The sequence below is a fragment of the Coregonus clupeaformis genome, chromosome 16 (genome assembly GCF_020615455.1).
Source record: "Coregonus clupeaformis isolate EN_2021a chromosome 16, ASM2061545v1, whole genome shotgun sequence".
Lineage (NCBI taxonomy): Eukaryota > Metazoa > Chordata > Actinopteri > Salmoniformes > Salmonidae > Coregonus > Coregonus clupeaformis.
The window spans coordinates 2,263,131-2,280,655 of record NC_059207.1 but is presented as its reverse complement, the minus strand read 5'-3'; the positions used below and the strand labels follow the sequence as shown (position 1 = coordinate 2,280,655).

The 17,525-nt window shown below is 46.6% G+C and overlaps 1 protein-coding gene across 1 annotated transcript in view; it reads left to right on the top strand.

The window, feature by feature from the left end:
- The window catches only part of LOC121572623 (sushi, von Willebrand factor type A, EGF and pentraxin domain-containing protein 1), a 123,238-nt gene that overhangs the window by 79,885 nt on the left and 25,828 nt on the right, over positions 1 to 17,525 (top strand). Inside the window, exons 11-30 of the mRNA XM_045225848.1 lie at positions 3,069 to 3,200; positions 3,611 to 3,802; positions 4,137 to 4,258; positions 4,346 to 4,451; positions 4,633 to 4,836; positions 4,951 to 5,187; positions 5,356 to 5,517; positions 6,093 to 6,254; positions 6,559 to 6,720; positions 7,302 to 7,390; positions 7,834 to 7,930; positions 8,093 to 8,206; positions 8,481 to 8,594; positions 8,922 to 9,123; positions 9,494 to 9,651; positions 10,283 to 10,481; positions 10,658 to 10,833; positions 11,260 to 11,384; positions 14,944 to 15,067; positions 15,210 to 15,380. Of these exons, the coding sequence (XP_045081783.1) occupies positions 3,069 to 3,200; positions 3,611 to 3,802; positions 4,137 to 4,258; positions 4,346 to 4,451; positions 4,633 to 4,836; positions 4,951 to 5,187; positions 5,356 to 5,517; positions 6,093 to 6,254; positions 6,559 to 6,720; positions 7,302 to 7,390; positions 7,834 to 7,930; positions 8,093 to 8,206; positions 8,481 to 8,594; positions 8,922 to 9,123; positions 9,494 to 9,651; positions 10,283 to 10,481; positions 10,658 to 10,833; positions 11,260 to 11,384; positions 14,944 to 15,067; positions 15,210 to 15,380 (3,048 nt within the window). The remainder of the gene's footprint in view (positions 1 to 3,068; positions 3,201 to 3,610; positions 3,803 to 4,136; positions 4,259 to 4,345; positions 4,452 to 4,632; positions 4,837 to 4,950; positions 5,188 to 5,355; positions 5,518 to 6,092; positions 6,255 to 6,558; positions 6,721 to 7,301; positions 7,391 to 7,833; positions 7,931 to 8,092; positions 8,207 to 8,480; positions 8,595 to 8,921; positions 9,124 to 9,493; positions 9,652 to 10,282; positions 10,482 to 10,657; positions 10,834 to 11,259; positions 11,385 to 14,943; positions 15,068 to 15,209; positions 15,381 to 17,525) is intronic.

Sequence of the window (17,525 nt, the reverse complement as noted above, 5' to 3'; positions counted from 1 at the left end):
CGGCCTGTTCCTGACCCTCGCACCAAGCCAGTGGTGCGCGTCGCCGGCCCGGCCTGTTACTGCCCCTCGCACCAAGGAAGTGGTGCGCGTCGCCAGCCCAGCCCGGCCTGTTCCTGTCCCTCGCACCAAGCCAGTGGTGCGCGTCGCCGGCCCGGCCTGTTCCTGCCCCTCGCACCAAGCCAGTAGTGCGCGTCGCAAGCCCGGTCCGGCCTGTTCCTGTCCCTCGCACCAAGCCAGTGGTGTGCGTCGCCAGCCCGGCCCGGCCTGTTCCTGCCCCTCGCACCAAGCCAGTGGTGCGCGTCGCCAACCCGGCCCGGCCTGTTCCTGCCCCTCGCACCAAGCCAGTGGTGCGTGTGTACAGTCCGGCACGGCCCGTGCCTGTTCCACCGGTGCCTGGTCCAGCTCCGGTCAGCGGATCCACTCCGGAGCCAGAGCAGTCCGCTCCACCGGTGCCCAGTTCAGCTCCGGTCAGCTGCTCCACTCCAGAGCCAGAGCAATCCGCTCCACCGGGGTCCAGTCCAGCTCCGGTCAGCGGCTCCACTCCGGAGCCAGAGCAGTCCGCTCCACCGGTGCCTGATCCAGCTCCGGTCAGCGGCTCCACTCCGGAGCCAGAGCAGTTCGCTCCACCGTCGTCGGGTCCAGCTCCGTTCAGCGGCTCCAGTCCAGACCCAGACGTCAGCCAGACAGGGCTTGGTACTTCGTGGGAGGAAGGAGAAGGGAAGCAGTGCGCCGAGGTCCAGACCAGACCAGGGGCGCAACAGGGAGGCGGAGAGTAAGTGGTCGTCACGCCCTGAGCCGGATCCGCCTCCGAGGCGGAATGCCCACCCGGTCCCTACCCTGTTATGTTTATGTTGTGCGGTCGGAGTCCGCACCTTTGGGGGGGGGTACTGTCACGCCCTGACTCTGGGGACTCGTATATGTTGAGTCAGGGTGTGTATGTTCTATGTGGTGTATTTCTATGTTGGGTTTCTATTAAGTGTAGATCTATGTTGGCCGGTGTGGTTCCCAATCAGAGGCAGCTGTAGCTCGTTGTCTCTGATTGGGGACCATACTTAGGCAGCCTATTGGCACTAGTGAGTTGTGGGATCTTGTTCCAGTTAAGGTATGTTGTGTTGTGCTGCCTTGGACTTCACGTTTCGTTTTGTTTGTTATTTTGTCGTTGTGTTTAATATTTTATAAACATGTATGCATATCACGCTGCGCCTTGCTCCGTCCCGTCTGTAAGCGAACGTGACAGTGTTAGAGAGGGAGTGTGTGTGTGTGTGTGTGTGTGTCACATTATATGCATTATAGTTCAGATAAATACGCCAGATATTGTTGTTGTGGGGGGAGGCCAGGGTGAGGTGCTCATTTGATGGCTACATGGAGCAGGCCTTTGCCGAGAAGCTGCTTAAATACCAGCCCCTCATGGCACACTTGGACAGCCTCGGGTGCAAGCTGGTAGCGCTGATATTTGGCAGTGCGGACATGGGCTCCAGATTGCGGGTCTGACAAAAACTAGGGCAAAGCAATTGGCTAGGTACTGCTCTGTTTCAGATGTCGTGGGCAGCCTAGCTGTTTGGAGAAGGAGGTGCTTTCTGTACCCTTGAGTGCCATGCATACAGTTTGGATCCTTTCTTGTAAATTTGATTGGTAGATTCAAATAAAGTATTTATTTGGAGAGGAATATAACAGGACAGCTTGTGGAGATCTCTCTCTCTCTCACTTTTCATCTCCCTCTCACTTTTCATCTCTCTCTCTCTCCTCTCTTTATCTCTCTAACCTATCCATCCATCCAGCTGGTAGCAATTACCCCCAGGCTGCCCAGATGATGATGATTATTATTATGGTGCCATGAGATGCCCAGAGAGAGACCTGCCAGACGTTTTCATGTGTCAACATGTCCTGCTTTATTATAACTTATATGGTTTACCAGGACTAGAGTGACTCATTTGGAGTAGGGTGAAGTTGCCACTAAACTCTGATCTTGGGTCAGTATGGCATTTTCCTCACTGACGGTCAAGGTTAGGATTGGGGGGCAGGGGGGGAGCTGATCCTAGATCTGTACTTAGGGGAAACTTCACCCCAGAGTTACTCATTCTGCCATGTATAGTAACTGACAACCCAACACTGCCCTCTGGCGGTCTGTTCCAGATGTGCAATTCACTTTTGGGGAAATATACTGTATAGGCCTTAAACGCTGGAGTAACTCAGAATAATGGTTTTGGACTTGATCATAGGAAGGTTGCATTCAACCAATGATTTAAATCCATGCTCGAGCAAATTATAAGAAAGTACATTGTTTGTAGTTTGTCATTGCTTTAAAGCGGCAATCAGCAGATAACAACAATAATAACTCATAATAACTGTCTCCTGAGTGGCACAGTGGTCTAAGGCACTGCATTGCAGTGCTAGCTGTGCCACTAGAGATCCTGGTTCGAATCCAGACTCTGTCGTAGCCGGCCGCGACCGGGAGACCCATGGGGCGGCGCGCAATTAGCCAGGGTCTCTATGTCCGGCAGGGATGAAGCTCAGTTGGTAGAGCATGGCATTTGTAATGGCAGGGTTGTGGGTTCGATTCCCACAGGGGGCCAGTATGAAAATGTATGCACTCACTTAACTGTAAGTCGCTCTGGATAAGAGCGTCTGCTAAATGACTAAAATGTAAATAACTAATAATATTCCCTGTCCCTGTTTTGTTAAAAACCTTAGGGATTGTGCTTGAGAAATGTAACCACTCTCAAATTCATAGACAGAGCTATGGATGCAAGGACTGACCATCCATGATATCAAAATTATAGTTTTAACCATGTTTTGAGGCTATATAGTGTTTGTTTACATTTACTTTGTTTACTAACATTGGAGTAAAACAAGCTTATATTTTAGGTTCTGATGGGGTACGAAAGTTGAACTAAGCTCATGAGGCATTTATACGTTACATTTTTTAATTTATGACTCCAAAGATGTATGTAGCAACTGTTGATTGTCCCTTTAATGGCACATAGACAGGTCTGAAAGATCATTTTGGCTTCTGTACAGCATTTTGGCTTCTTGTATTGGTTATTGTTGTTGTTGTGTACCATTCCCAGGTGGGCGTCCGAGTGTGTCCACCACCCACACACCAGGCACTCTCTTCTCTGTGGGAGAGACCGTGGTGAGCTACACAGCTACCGACCAGGCAGGCAACAACCGCACCTGCCACCTCACAATCACTGTACAAGGTAACAGGAAGTAGAGTTTACCAGAGTTTACTAGAGTTTACTAGATTACTGTATTCTGTATCTTTGCTGTATGTTGGCTTTTCAAGGACTTAGATCTTCATTAGACTTCTTGGGAAACTAAATGGATATTTAAATATTCATGTTTTATGTCATATTCATAACATCATTTTTTATTTGGAGAGATTTTCTATTTTGTAATAGATCTTAAATCACTTGTTTGGTACTGTACTGCACCTTTGCTATCCACCTTCCTTCCTTCCTCCTTCTTGTACCACATTACTCATCAATGTAGAGACAGGGTGCACACGCAAAAAATTGAAGTTTCTTCTTTTTTATTAAATTCAATATAATTCAGCCAGCCCTATAACTACATTACCCATAAAACCCCGTCTGTCTATATTATGTCCCAGGGTCTACTTGTGAGCAGCCATTTGTGCCAGTGAACGGGGAGTTCTTCTGTTCTGAGGAGGAGGAGGGGGTCAACTGTACTCTGTACTGTAACGAGGGATACAGCTTCACACACCAGACTGTCCAGAACTACTTCTGTGCCAACAACGGAGTGTGGGAGCCGCCACACTCGCCCGACAGACCCGACTGCTCCTGTGAGTGACCTTAGTAATAGGTACATCCCAAATGGAACCCTATTCACTATATACTGTAGTGCACTACTTTGGGCTCTAGCCTTTGGGTATGGGTGCCATTTGGGACACATAGCTTTCGTCCATTTTCTTTTCATATTTTGTCCCATCTTCTCTTTTCTCCTCTTCTGTTACAGTTACAGTAATATGTGTACATGCATACTATGCATGATTAAAAATGTTGACGGTGTGTGTGTATGTGTGTGCATGCATGTGTGTGCATGCATGCGCGTGTGTGTGTGTGTGTGTGTGTGTGTGTGTGTGTGTGTGTGTGCGCGTGTCCTGTCCCTACTCTCAGTGAACCGTATTGCCAACCAAGGGTTCAAGCCCTTTGAGATGCTGTTCAAAGCCTCTCACTGTGATGACCTGGAGCTGGTCAAGTCCTTCACTGGGGAGTTCAACACTAAACTAAGAGACATGGTGAGAACACAAATCAAATCAAATCAACAAAGGAGTACATACACACACACTATTTATGTTTAATTTCTCTCTCAATTGTATCCATAGCTCCCGACCATCTGCAGTCACGAGGATGTTGCCTGCAAGTTAGAGGTGATGTCACAAGGCCACTGCCTGGAGTACAATTACGACTATGAGAATGGATTCGCTATCGGTAAGACCTTCATATGCTATTGCCCCAACTATAAAAATGTACTGTACAAGCAGTAGGGCCTTGAGATAAATGTATTTCCTAACCATTGCTCTTCATAACCCCCTCCCCTTCCCTCCCCTCCCCTCCCTCTCCCTCTCCCGCCCTCATCCTCCCCTCTCTCCATCTCCCTCCCCTCTCCCAGGCCCAGGACGATGGGGCAGTAACCGGGGACCCCAGAGCGGTCAGGACTATGCCTACTTCGACTCGGGCTTCGCTACGGACAGCCCTCGAACCCCAATGCAGAAGGATGGTAGTGCCAGGACAGGAACCTCCAACTACCGCAGCAAAAGGCACCGTAAGAACCCCACCAGAGACCAGAAGATACAGATATTCTTCAACATCACAGGTAGGCTGGTGGCACGATCAACATAAACAAAATTAACTTATGAACTTGAATTTGTTTGCGTTGTTGTTGTTGTTGTTCCGAGTCCCGTCCTTTGAGGTGTGTCCATTCTCCCAGCAAGCATCCCACTGCCCTCGTCCAGGAATGACTCAGTGGAGGTAGCCAATCAGAAGCGCCTGCTGCGGATCCTGGAGCAGCTGACCAATCGGCTGAAGCGGACGCTGGCCAAGCAGCCGCTGTCATCCTATCACGTGTCATCTGAGATGATTGTGGTGGCTGACCCCAAGTCCCTAGAGAGCAAGAGGGCCTCTCTGTTCTGCCGACCTGGGTCTGTACTGAAGGGAAGGATGTGTGGTGAGTAGTGGGCCCTGAGATACAGACCGTACAGTATGACTACTTAGTGTGGTCTCCAGGTTCAGTGTTCGAATGAATGAATGAATGAATTCATTAATTAATTAATGGATGGATGGAGGAATGAATGGTTTGGCCTTACACTGTCCTATGTGTTGCTGGATGTTCCAGTCCAGTGTCCGGTAGGGACCTACTACTCCCTGGAGTATGCAGAGTGTGAGAGTTGCTGGCTTGGGTCCTACCAGGACCAGGAGGGTCAGATGGAGTGTAAGACCTGTCCCGAGGGATCCTCCACAGCCTACTTCCACGCACGCAACCAGGACCAGTGCAAAGGTAAAACTCTAGCCCCTGTACAAGGTAAAACACCTGGCCAAGGTAAAACACCTGGCCAAGGTAAAACACCTGGACAAGGTAAAACACATGGACATGGTCCTCAGGTGGACACTCATACAATGGTAATACTGTACATAGGGCTACGTGAACTGACCAGGTAAACTCTGGGTCCCAGTAACTAGCTGGATCTGAACAGGAAAACTCCTGGTCCCAGTAACTAGTTGGCTCTGACTTGGACAACTCCTGGTCCCAGTGACTAGTTGGCTCTGACCAGGAAAACTCTGTGTCCCAGTAACTAGTTGGATCTGACAAGGAAAACTCCTGGTCCCAGTAGCTAGCTGGATCTGACCAGGAAAACTCCTGGTCCCAGTAACTAGCTGGATCTGACCAGGAAAACTCCTTGTCCCAGTAACTAGTTGGATCTGACCAGAAAAACTCCTGGTCCTAAAATACTATTCACCATGAATGTAATACCAGCAGGTGGCATCCTTCCTACATAATTTTGAAGGTTATAAACTCAATGAACTCATTATTAGTATATGTTATATTGTGTGTTTCTGTGTGTGTGTTTTCAGAGCAGTGCAAGCCTGGAGGTTACTCTGTGAATGGGCTGGAGACGTGCGAGTCATGCCCACTGGGGCACTACCAGCCTGGGTTTGGATCCAGAGAGTGTCTGGTCTGTCCGGATGAGACCTCCACCGTCACCAGTGGGGCAAGAGAGATGGCTGAGTGTGGAGGTGAGAGGGAGAGATGGAGGGAGTGAAATGGGGGAGAGAGAAGAGGGGGAAGGAGTGATGGAGGTAGGGAGGGAGGGAGGAAGGGAGGAGAGAGAGAGAGAGTCTAACTCTGAACTCACCACTGACCCTGTGAAGAGGGGAAAGAACAGACATGACTGCGTTTACATTCAGACTGAACTCACTGACCTAGCATAAAAATATGATGACTGTGCTCACTGACCTAGCATAAAAATATGATGACTGTGCTCACTTCCATACTTCCATTAGTGACACTAACCCTCCCTCCCTCCCTCTCCCCCTCCAGTTCCATGTTTGGCAGGTCATTTCTCTCGTACAGGGCTGGTCCCCTGCTACCCCTGTCCCAGAGACTACTACCAGCCCGACCACGGCCGCTCTTATTGCCTCTCCTGCCCATTCTACGGCACCACAACTGTCACCGGGGCCACCGCGATACAACACTGCTCCAGTGAGTTACTGTTACACTACACTGGCTAGGTCTTTAATCCCACACTATTCCCTATGCAGTGCACTAAATCACACCCTATTCCTTATATATGCAACCAAATAATTTCCAATAATGTTTGAACTGAACTATAGTGTACTTCATGACACCCTATTTCCCTATATTTCCCTACAATATTCCCCCATAGGACTACTGACACATGGCTTTGGTCAAAATGACACTAGATGGGTAACAGGGTATAATTTAAGACCATAGACATACATCATTGTTTGAGACTTGGCCACGGAATGGAAAAGGGATTGCAAAAAGGATCAGGAAAGAATGGAAATGTATTCGTCATGTGTGACTACTGAATGGAAATAACCTATGAATGAAAGGCCCTAAGAGTGATAAAAACTGGTAGATGTGGCCAATCAGACTAAATGAGCTTTGTTAGTGTCTGCCAGTTTGGTGACAAGTGGAAACTCTCTCTCCTTTCTTCTCTGATTCTCTCTCTCTTTATTTTTTTTCTCTTTCTCTCGCTCTCTCTCCCCCCCCCCCTTTCTCCCTTCCTTCCTCCCTCCCTCCCTCTTTCTCTCCATCAGGTTTTGGCTCTAGTGTTCTGCCTAAGGAGGAGAGTGTGACATCAGCTCCAGAGGTGGTGGTATCCCAGGACTATCAGGCTAGTAGCCAGGTGAGACTGACTGACCCATGTTCTCAAGAGACTCCTCAAGGGGTTTACAGCAGAAAGGTTGACTGAGTTATGATCAAACCTGAGTTTCAAATACTTGAAATACTTTCTGTGCCTGTTTGGCTGCATTTACACAGGCAGCCCAATTCTGATCTTTTGCCAAATTATTGGCAAGAGATCTGATCAGATTGGTCAAAATGTAGTGGCATTCTGGCTTAATAAACCAAGCGAAAGGACCCAAAACTGAAAACCCCACACATCTGGCACTCCAGGCAGACTCAAGCAAATGCTCAAAGTATTTAATATGTTTTTTCAAGTATTTGAACCCAGGTCTGGTAATGGTTATTGAATATGGAGTGGAAGAATAAAATTCTCTCCTAGTCCTGAAATTCTCACACCACATTCATAAACATAACTCATAACCACATTACTGTTCCTCTCCTCAGGTCTTCCATGAGTGTTTCTTGAACCCGTGTCAGAACAGGGGGACATGTGAGGAGGTGGGGGCGGGTTACATCTGCACCTGTCTGCCTGGTTTCACAGGTAAACTATACCCATGAATGCATTCTTAATCTATTCAAGTTTCAGTTTATTCTGGTCATGTGTAAGCTTTCGGTCAAACAATGTTCATCAGAGCAATAAAAAGCTATAACCAATTGTTAGTAGTCTCATCATAAGGCTGTGAAAATGTATTTCTACCTGCAGGGGCGAAGTGTGAGAGTGACATAGATGAGTGTGACTCGGCACCGTGTCAGAATGGGGGTCTGTGTAAGGACGGCATGGGAGACTTCCTCTGCCAGTGCAGACCAGGCTTTGTAGGTATGGGGACATCATGAATGTCTGGTACCCAGTTTCCACTCCCTTCCACTTCTTTAATTTTAATTTTCTTGTTTCTCCTAGACATTTAGTAGCCGGGTACCAGTCTGTTTCTGTAGAAACATCAGTCCTATCAGTCCTTGCCAAACATGACTACGACATAGGACTTGGCTAAAGCAGAAGCAGACTGACACCTAGGCATTTAGTACTGGTCAAGTGCGACCGACCATATGACGGACTGTAGTTTCTTTCTGCTGAGGTCGTTTCTCTGTCCCAGGTTCTCTGTGCGAGGCGGAGGTGAACGAGTGTTACTCCTCCCCCTGTCTGAACGAAGGAGAGTGTGTGGATGAGATCAACCAGTACACCTGCAGTTGTGCTGATGGCTTCACAGGTGGGATCACTCTGCCTCTTTACCAGGCACCTTGGGCACTTCAGTTACCTGTACCTGCATAATTGCATGAGAGTGAGAATTGCATGAAAATACTGCAATGGGCAGCCCCTTGAGAATTTCAGTTAAACCTTGCATTCATAATGAGCAAAGGCCATATTTCATGCAACTACTGCAAAGGCAAAACCAGCAAAACCAAATTTTTTGCAACATCAATGAAAAGCCAGCTACAATTTATGCAGCAAACATTCAATGCCAACAATGCAATTGATTAGGATCTCCTGTATTCATGCAAAAGGCATTATGATCAACAACATGATCTTCTTCTAGGTTCTCATTGTGAGCTGGAGATAGACGAGTGTCTGTCCAGCCCGTGTCTGAACGGGGGTGTGTGTGACGACCTGGCGGGGGGGTACTCCTGCACCTGCCTCCCAGGATACTCTGGGGACCGCTGTGAGGTCAACGTGGATGAGTGTAACAGTGCCCCCTGTCAGAACGGAGGGACATGTCGGGATGGCGTCAACAACTTCAGGTAATAAAAACCCTTTGCGGAAAGAGGCCTTCGGACCCTAATAGGACTTCCTGGTTAAATAAAGGTTACATAAAAAATAAAATATGACTGAATACTGTCAACCAAGCAGACATATTTCACTTCACCAACCAATTTGGTATACTGATCTGCATGTTGATATTTTATATGGAGAAACAAATATTTCAACATCTAGACAATTTATTGAGCTTTTAATAGTGAAAGATAGTGAAAGCTAGTGTGCAAGAAACAGCATCTGGAATTGTTTTAATCAAATATGACACATTAGGATGAAACTGGTTAAATATTGCGTTGAATGTGTATAATGTATTGCACAGGTATATATGACGTACTGGTCTCTCTCCGTGTCCAGGTGCCAGTGTGTGGAGGGCTACCGGGGAAGGCTGTGTCAGGTAGATGTGGATGAGTGTCAGGTTAACCCCTGTATCAACGGGGCCACATGTGTGGACGGACAGGGCTCCTACACCTGCCGCTGCCCTCCTGGGTTCAACGGAACCAGGTGTGAGACAGGTATAGACGCCATGGAGAGAGAGAAAGCGAGAGAGGGATGAGTGGAGGAAGAGTAGAAGAGGCTGTGGAGGAGTTTGAGTCTATTGTGGTTTTACCACAGTCTCAGAGAGGAAAATGTATGGAAGTAAACCTTTGGCTGAGTCTGAAATGGCACTCTATTCTTTAGTCTTTATAGTGCACTATGTAGGGAATAGGGTGCCATTTTGGAGGAACACTTCGTGAAACCACTATTTAGTTTCACACAGGGCTATCATAATGAGAGCTTTCCTGTTTTCAGAAAGGAGAAAAGTAAATTCTCCAGGTCACTTCACTACTGCACTCATCGGAGCCATTGGAGCCAATAGTCTGAATGTCTAATTGAAGGAAATTGCTTTCTAAAAGGTAGATTTCACAGTCTAATGGATTGGTCCGGTCCCTTTTCTGGATCAATATCAATTTGATGTGTATCAGCAACTGCCCCATTACTTCAAAATCCATTTTCATAGTCAACCTTTTCTGGCCCAAAACATTTTCTCTCCTTCTAACCTCAATGACTCAGAAACTGCTCCATTTATTTACTTATAAAACCTTTTTTGTAATAATTTTCATGATTTTTCACTCATTTCCAGCCTAAACATTTTTTCTCCTTCAGAGATGTCAACATCCTTCAACCTGGACTTCGAGGTGTCAGGTATCCATGGTTACGTGATGATGGACGGCATGATGCCGGCATTGACGGAGATCACGTGTACTTTCTGGATGAGGTCTTCGGACACCACCAACTATGGCACGCCCATATCCTACGCAGTGGAGGGAAGTGACAACGCCTTCCTGCTCATAGACTACAACGGGTCAGTACTGCCACACACACGCAGACACACACGCAGACACACTGAATGTTAAGGCTGTCACAAGACACTAGCCACAACTATACTATTCTTGGGGTCCTCACAAAACACAATATTATAGTCTCTCTCTCTCTCTCTCTCTCTCTCTCTCTCTCTCTCTCTCTTCCCCGCCCCCCCAGGTGGGTCCTGTACGTCAACGGTAAGGAGCGTATTACAGACTGCCCGGCGGTCAACACGGGTCAGTGGCACCACATCGGCGTGTCATGGCGGAGCTGGGACGGGGACTGGAGGGTCTATATCAACGGCAACCCCTCGGACGGAGGGAAAGGCCTGTCAGTGGGCACCACCATCCCAGGTGTAGTGCTATCCTCAGCCTGCTCATAGCTATTGTCTTAGTGTCATAGTATCATGATGTACCGTATTCATAGTTGCATGCATATTATGTTGTTTAGCGCTATCCTCAGCCTGCTCAAAATAAAGTAGCAGTTTATCGTCAATCTATAAATCATCATAGCACCACAGCTAACCATCCCAGGTGTAGTGCTATTAGCAGTAGTGCCTTAGCCTGATCTTGTATCTGCTTATTGTGTCCTTATGTCCTAGTAGCCTGCTTATAATATCTAAGTGGGGCACAGTGTGGCATATCAAAAAGTAGAATGATGCTATTTTGCAGGTCTTAATGAAATAATAGCAGTGAGGTTAGGTTTTAAGGCACATTTCACAGAACCCAAAGAAACCAAGAGAGGTGGTTAACCTTTGACCCTTGACCTCTACCCTCCAGGTGGAGGGGCGTTGGTGCTGGGCCAGGACCAGGACCAGAGGGGCGAGGGCTTCAACCCCGTGGAGTCCTTTGTAGGGTCCCTCAGCCAGCTCCACATCTGGGACCGGGTTCTCGACCCACAGCAAGTAAATCCCACTGTCCTAGCTACTTCTCTACAACCTGAAATACAGACTCACCTACAGTGGGGAGAACAAGTATTTGATACACTGCCGATTTTGCAGGTTTTCCTACTTACAAAGCATGTCGAGGTCTGTAATTTTTATCATAGGTACACTTCAACTGTGAGAGACGGAATCTAAAACAAAAATCCAGAAAATCACATTGCATTTTATTGCATGACATAAGTATTTGATCACCTACCAACCAGTAAGAATTCCGGCTCTCACAGACCTGTTAGTTTTTCTTTAAGAAGCCCTCCTGTTCTCCACTCATTACCTGTATTAACTGCACCTGTTTGAACTCGTTATCTGTATAAAAGACACCTGTCCACACACTCAATCAAACAGACTCCAACCTCGCCACAATGGCCAAGACCAGAGAGCTGTGTAAGGACATCAGCGATAAAATTGTAGACCTGCACAAGGCTGGGATGGGCTACAGGACAATAGGCAAGCAGCTTGGTGAGAAGGCAACAACTGTTGGCGCAATTATTAGAAAATGGAAGAAGTTCAAGATGACGGTCAATCACCCTCGGTCTGGGGCTCCATGCAAGATCTCACCTTGTGGGGCATCAATGATCATGAGGAAGGTGAGGGATCAGCCCAGAACTACACGGCAGGACCTGGTCAATGACCTGAAGAGAGCTGGGACCACAGTCTCAAAGAAAACCATTAGTAACACACTACGCCGTCATGGATTAAAATCCTGCAGCGCACGCAAGGTCCCCCTGCTCAAGCCAGCGTATGTCCAGGCCCGTCTGAAGTTTGCCAATGACCATCTGGATGATCCAGAGGAGGAATGGGAGAAGGTCATGTGGTCTGATGAGAGAAAAATAGAGCTTTTTGGTCTAAACTCCACTCGCCGTGTTTGGAGGAAGAAGAAGGATGAGTACAACCCCAAGAACACCATCCCAACCGTGAAGCATGGAGGTGGAAACATCATTCTTTGGGGATGCTTTTCTGCAAAGGGGACAGGACGACTGCACCGTATTGAGGGGAGGATGGATGGGGCCATGTATCGCGAGATCTTGGCCAACAACCTCCTTCCCTCAGTAAGAGCATTGAAGATGGGTCGTGGTTGGGTCTTCCAGCATGACAACGACCCGAAACACACAGCCAGGGCAACTAAGGAGTGGCTCCGTAAGAAGCATCTCAAGGTCCTGGAGTGGCCTAGCCAGTCTCCAGACCTGAACCCAATAGAAAATCTTTGGAGGGAGCTGAAAGTCCGTATTGCCCAGCGACAGCCCCGAAACCTGAAGGATGTGGAGAAGGTCTGTGTGGAGGAGTGGGCCAAAATCCCTGCTGCAGTGTGTGCAAACCTGGTCAAGACCTACAGGAAATGTATGTTCTCTGTAATTGCAAACACAGGTTTCTGTACCAAATATTAAGTTCTGCTTTTCTGATGTATCAAATACAGTGGGGAAAAAAAGTATTTAGTCAGCTACCAATTGTGCAAGTTCTCCCACTTAAAAAGATGAGAGAGGCCTGTAATTTTCATCATAGGTACACGTCAACTATGACAGACAAAATGAGGAAAAAAATTCCAGAAAATCACATTGTAGGATTTTGTATGAATTTATTTGCAAATTATGGTGGAAAATAAGTATTTGGTCACCTACAAACAAGCAAGATTTCTGGCTCTCACAGAACTGTAACTTCTTCTTTAAGAGGCTCCTCTGTCCTCCACTCGTTACCTGTATTAATGGCACCTGTTTGAACTTGTTATCAGTATAAAAGACACCTGTCCACAACCTCAAACAGTCACACTCCAAACTCCACTATGTCCAAGACTAAAGAGCTGTCAAAGGACACCAGAAACAAAATTGTAGACCTGCACCAGGCTGGGAAGACTGAATCTGCAATAGGTAAACAGCTTGGTTTGAAGAAATCAACTGTGGGAGCAATTATTAGGAAATGGAAGACATACAAGACCACTGATAATCTCCCTCGATCTGGGGCTCCACGCAAGATCTCACCCCGTGGGGTCAAAATGATCACAAGAACGGTGAGCAAAAATCCCAGAACCACACGGGGGGGACCTAGTGAATGACCTGCAGAGAGCTGGGACCAAAGTAACAAAGCCTTCCATCAGTAACACACTACGCCGCCAGGGACTCAAATCCTGCAGTGCGAGACGTGTCCCCCTGCTTAAGCCAGTACATGTCCAGGCCCGTCTGAAGTTTGCTAGAGTGCATTTGGATGATCCAGAAGAGGATTGGGAGAATGTCATATGGTCAGATGAAACCAAAATAGAACTTTTTGGTAAAAACTCAACTCGTCGTGTTTGGAGGACAAAGAATGCTGAGTTGCATCCAAAGAACACCATACCTACTGTGAAGCATGGGGGTGGAAACATCATGCTTTGGAGCTGTTTTTCTGCAAAGGGACCAGGACGACTGATCCGTGTAAAGGAAAGAATGAATAGGGCCATGTATCGTGAGATTTTGAGTGAAAACCTCCTTCCATCAGCAAGGGCATTGAAGATGAAACGTGGCTGGGTCTTTCAGCATGACAATGATCCCAAACACACCGCCCGGGCAACGAAGGAGTGGCTTCGTAAGAAGCATTTCAAAGGTCCTGGAGTGGCCTAGCCAGTCTCCAGATCTCAACCCCATAGAAAATCTTTGGAGGGAGTTGAAAGTCCGTGTTGCCCAGCGACAGCCCCAAAACATCACTGCTCTAGAGGAGATCTGCATGGAGGAATGGGCCAAAATACCAGCAACAGTGTGTGAAAACCTTGTGAAGACTTACAGAAAACGTTTGACCTGTGTCATTGCCAACAAAGGGTATATAACAAAGTATTGAGAAACTTTTGTTATTGACCAAATACTTATTTTCCAACATAATTTGCAAATAAATTCATTAAAAATCCTACAATGTGATTTTCTGGAATTTTTTTCCTCATTTTGTCTGTCATAGTTGGCGTGTACCTATGATGAAAATTACAGGCCTCTCTCATCTTTTTAAGTGGGAGAACTTGCACAATTGGTGGCTGACTAAATACTTTTTTTCCCCACTGTACTTATGTCATGCAATAAAATGCAAATTAATTACTTAAAAATCATACAATGTCATTTTCTGGATTTTTGTTTTAAATTCCGTCTCTCACAGTTGAAGTGTACCTATGATACAAATTACAGACCTCTACATGCTTTGTAAGTAGGAAAACCTGCAAAATCGGCAGTGTATCAAATACTTCTCCCCACTGTACCTGAACAGTAGCTGGTATATCACTATCTGAACATAACGACCAGCTTAGTTACTAAGTCTGTTTCTGCTTTAGAACAACTTGTTTTTCATTGTCATGCTAACCGTGTTTGACACACAAAAGAGTTGTCTCAAGCAGAAAAAGACTGGCGTCCAGGCTACATGACTAACTACAGCAGATAAACTAGCATCTGTGGCAAAAGTTTGAAATGTCTGTGTAACATATTTTTTTTTAAACTTCTGTCCCAAATAAAGTGTGTGTTGTTTTTTTTGTTCTTCTGTGGCATAAAGTGACCTCCATATTTCTCTGGGTCCATAGATCAAAATCCTAGCCAGCACCTGCCCAGGGAACAACATCAGAGGCAACGTCCTGGCGTGGCCTGACTTCCTCAATGGAGTGGTGGGGAGAGTCAAGACTAACCCCAACTGTATATTCTGTGCTGGTGAGGGTCAGATCTAGGATCAGCTTGCTCTGGCAAAGTCCTGACCTTAACCATTAGGGGGATAAACGCGGAAAAAAAACTGTCTAGGGGAAACGGTAACCCTCTCCATTCTCCTACTCAATTACATTTGTTTGTGTGTCAGACTGCCCCCTGCTAGAGAATGCTGTGCCTCACCTGCGTGCGTCCAGTCCAGCTGTCAGCCCCGGCTCTCAGACACAGCTGTCCTGTGATCCCGGCTTCTACCTGGTGGGGGAGCCGCTGCTTCAGTGTCAGAACAAGGGAGAGTGGAGCCACGCCTTGCCCCGCTGTGAACGTGAGGGGCCATTAGTTACACATACACAGATGCTATATTCACACATATATGCATCCATGCACCTAGACACACACACATGCATGCATGCACGCACTCACGCAGGCAAGCACACAAACACATACACAGACAGAGGCATTAGAAAGCAGAGTTTGCATTTTTTCAGCTATATACATAAGCATAACCTCAGCAATAGCGGATAACCATCAAAAAGCATTCAAACACCAAAACCATTGAACCCACAACATTTACACCTACAGGGAGGGAAAAAAGTATTTGATCCTCTGCTGATTTTGTACTTTGCCCACTGACAAAGACATGATCAGTCTATAATTTTAATGGTAGGTTTATTTGAACAGTGAGAGTCAGAATAACAACAAAATACTCCAGAAAAACGCATGTCAAAAATGTTATAAATTGATTTGCATTTTAATGAGGGAAATAAGTATTTGACCCCCTCTCAATCAGAAAGATTTCTGGCTCCCAGGTGTCTTTTATACAGGTAACGAGCTGAGATTAGGAGCACACTCTTAAAGGGAGTGCTCCTAATCTCAGCTTGTTACCTGTATAAAAGACACCTGTCCACAGAAGCAATCAATCAATCAGATTCCAAACTCTCCACCATGGCCAAGACCAAAGAGCTCTCCAAGGATGTCAGGGACAAGATTGTAGACCTACACAAGGCTGGAATGGGCTACAAGACCATCGCCAAACAGCTTGATGAGAAGGTGACACAGTTGGTGCGATTATTCGCAAATGGAAGAAACACAAAATAACTGTCAATCTCCCTCGGCCTGGGGCTCCATGCAAGATCTCACCTCGTGGAGTTGCAATGATCATGAGAACGGTGAGGAATCAGCCCAGAACTACACGGGAGGATCTTGTCAATGATCTCAAGGCAGCTGGGACCATAGTCACCAAGAAAACTATTGGTAATACACTACGTTGTGAAGGACTGAAATCCTGCAGCACCCGCAAGGTCCCCCTGCTCAAGAAAGCACATATACATGCCAATGAACATCTGAATGATTCAGAGGAGAACTGGGTGAGTGTTGTGGTCAGATGAGACCAAAATCGAGCTCTTTGGCATCAACTCAACTCGCTGTGTTTGGAGAAGGAGGAATGCTGCCTATAACCCCAAGAACACCATCCCCACCGTCAAACATGGAGGTGGAAACATTATGCTTTGGGGGTGTTTTTCTGCTAAGGGGACAGGACAACTTCACCGCATCAAAGGGACGATGGACGGGGCCATGTACCGTCAAATCTTGGGTGAGAACCTCCTTCCCTCAGCCAGGGCATTGAAAATGGGTCGTGAATGGGTATTCCAGCATGACAATGACCCAAAACACACGGCCAAGGCAACAAAGGAGTGGCTCAAGAAGAAGCACATTAAGGTCCTGGAGTGGCCTAGCCAGTCTCCAGACCTTAATCCCATAGAAAATCTGTGGAGGGAGCTGAAGGTTCGAGTTGCCATACGTCAGCCTCGAAACCTTAATGACTTGGAGAAGATCTGCAAAGAGGAGTGGGACAAAATCCCTCCTGAGATGTGTGCAAACCTGGTGGCCAACTACAAGAAATGTCTGACCTCTGTGATTGCCAACAAGGGTTTTGCCACCAAGTACTAAGTCATGTTTTGCAGAGGGGTCAAACACTTATTTCCCTCATTAAAATGAAAATCAATTTATAACAGTTTTGACATGCGTTTTTCTGGATTGTTTTGTTGTTATTCTGTCTCTCACTGTTCAAATAAACCTACCATTAAAATTATAGACTGATCATGTCTTTGTCAGTGGGCAAACGTACAAAATCAGCAGGGGATCAAATACTTTTTTCCCTCACTGTATCTTCCAATTATTTAAATGACTATTTCATTGGCAAAGTGGGCAAACTCAGACATGAAATGCTCATCATTTTTTACACCATAATCGACCAAACAAGTCCTGCAGGCTCTAGTTTGATCTATTCTTGACTATTGCCCGGTGATATAGTAAAGTGCTGCAAAGAAGGACCTAGAAAAGCTGCAGCTGGGCCAGAACATCACATCTTTCCCTTCAATGTACACAGAGGGCTAATGTCAACAGTATGCATGTCGGTCTCTCTTAGCTCAAAGTAGAAGAGAGATTGACAGCATACATTTTTTTGTTG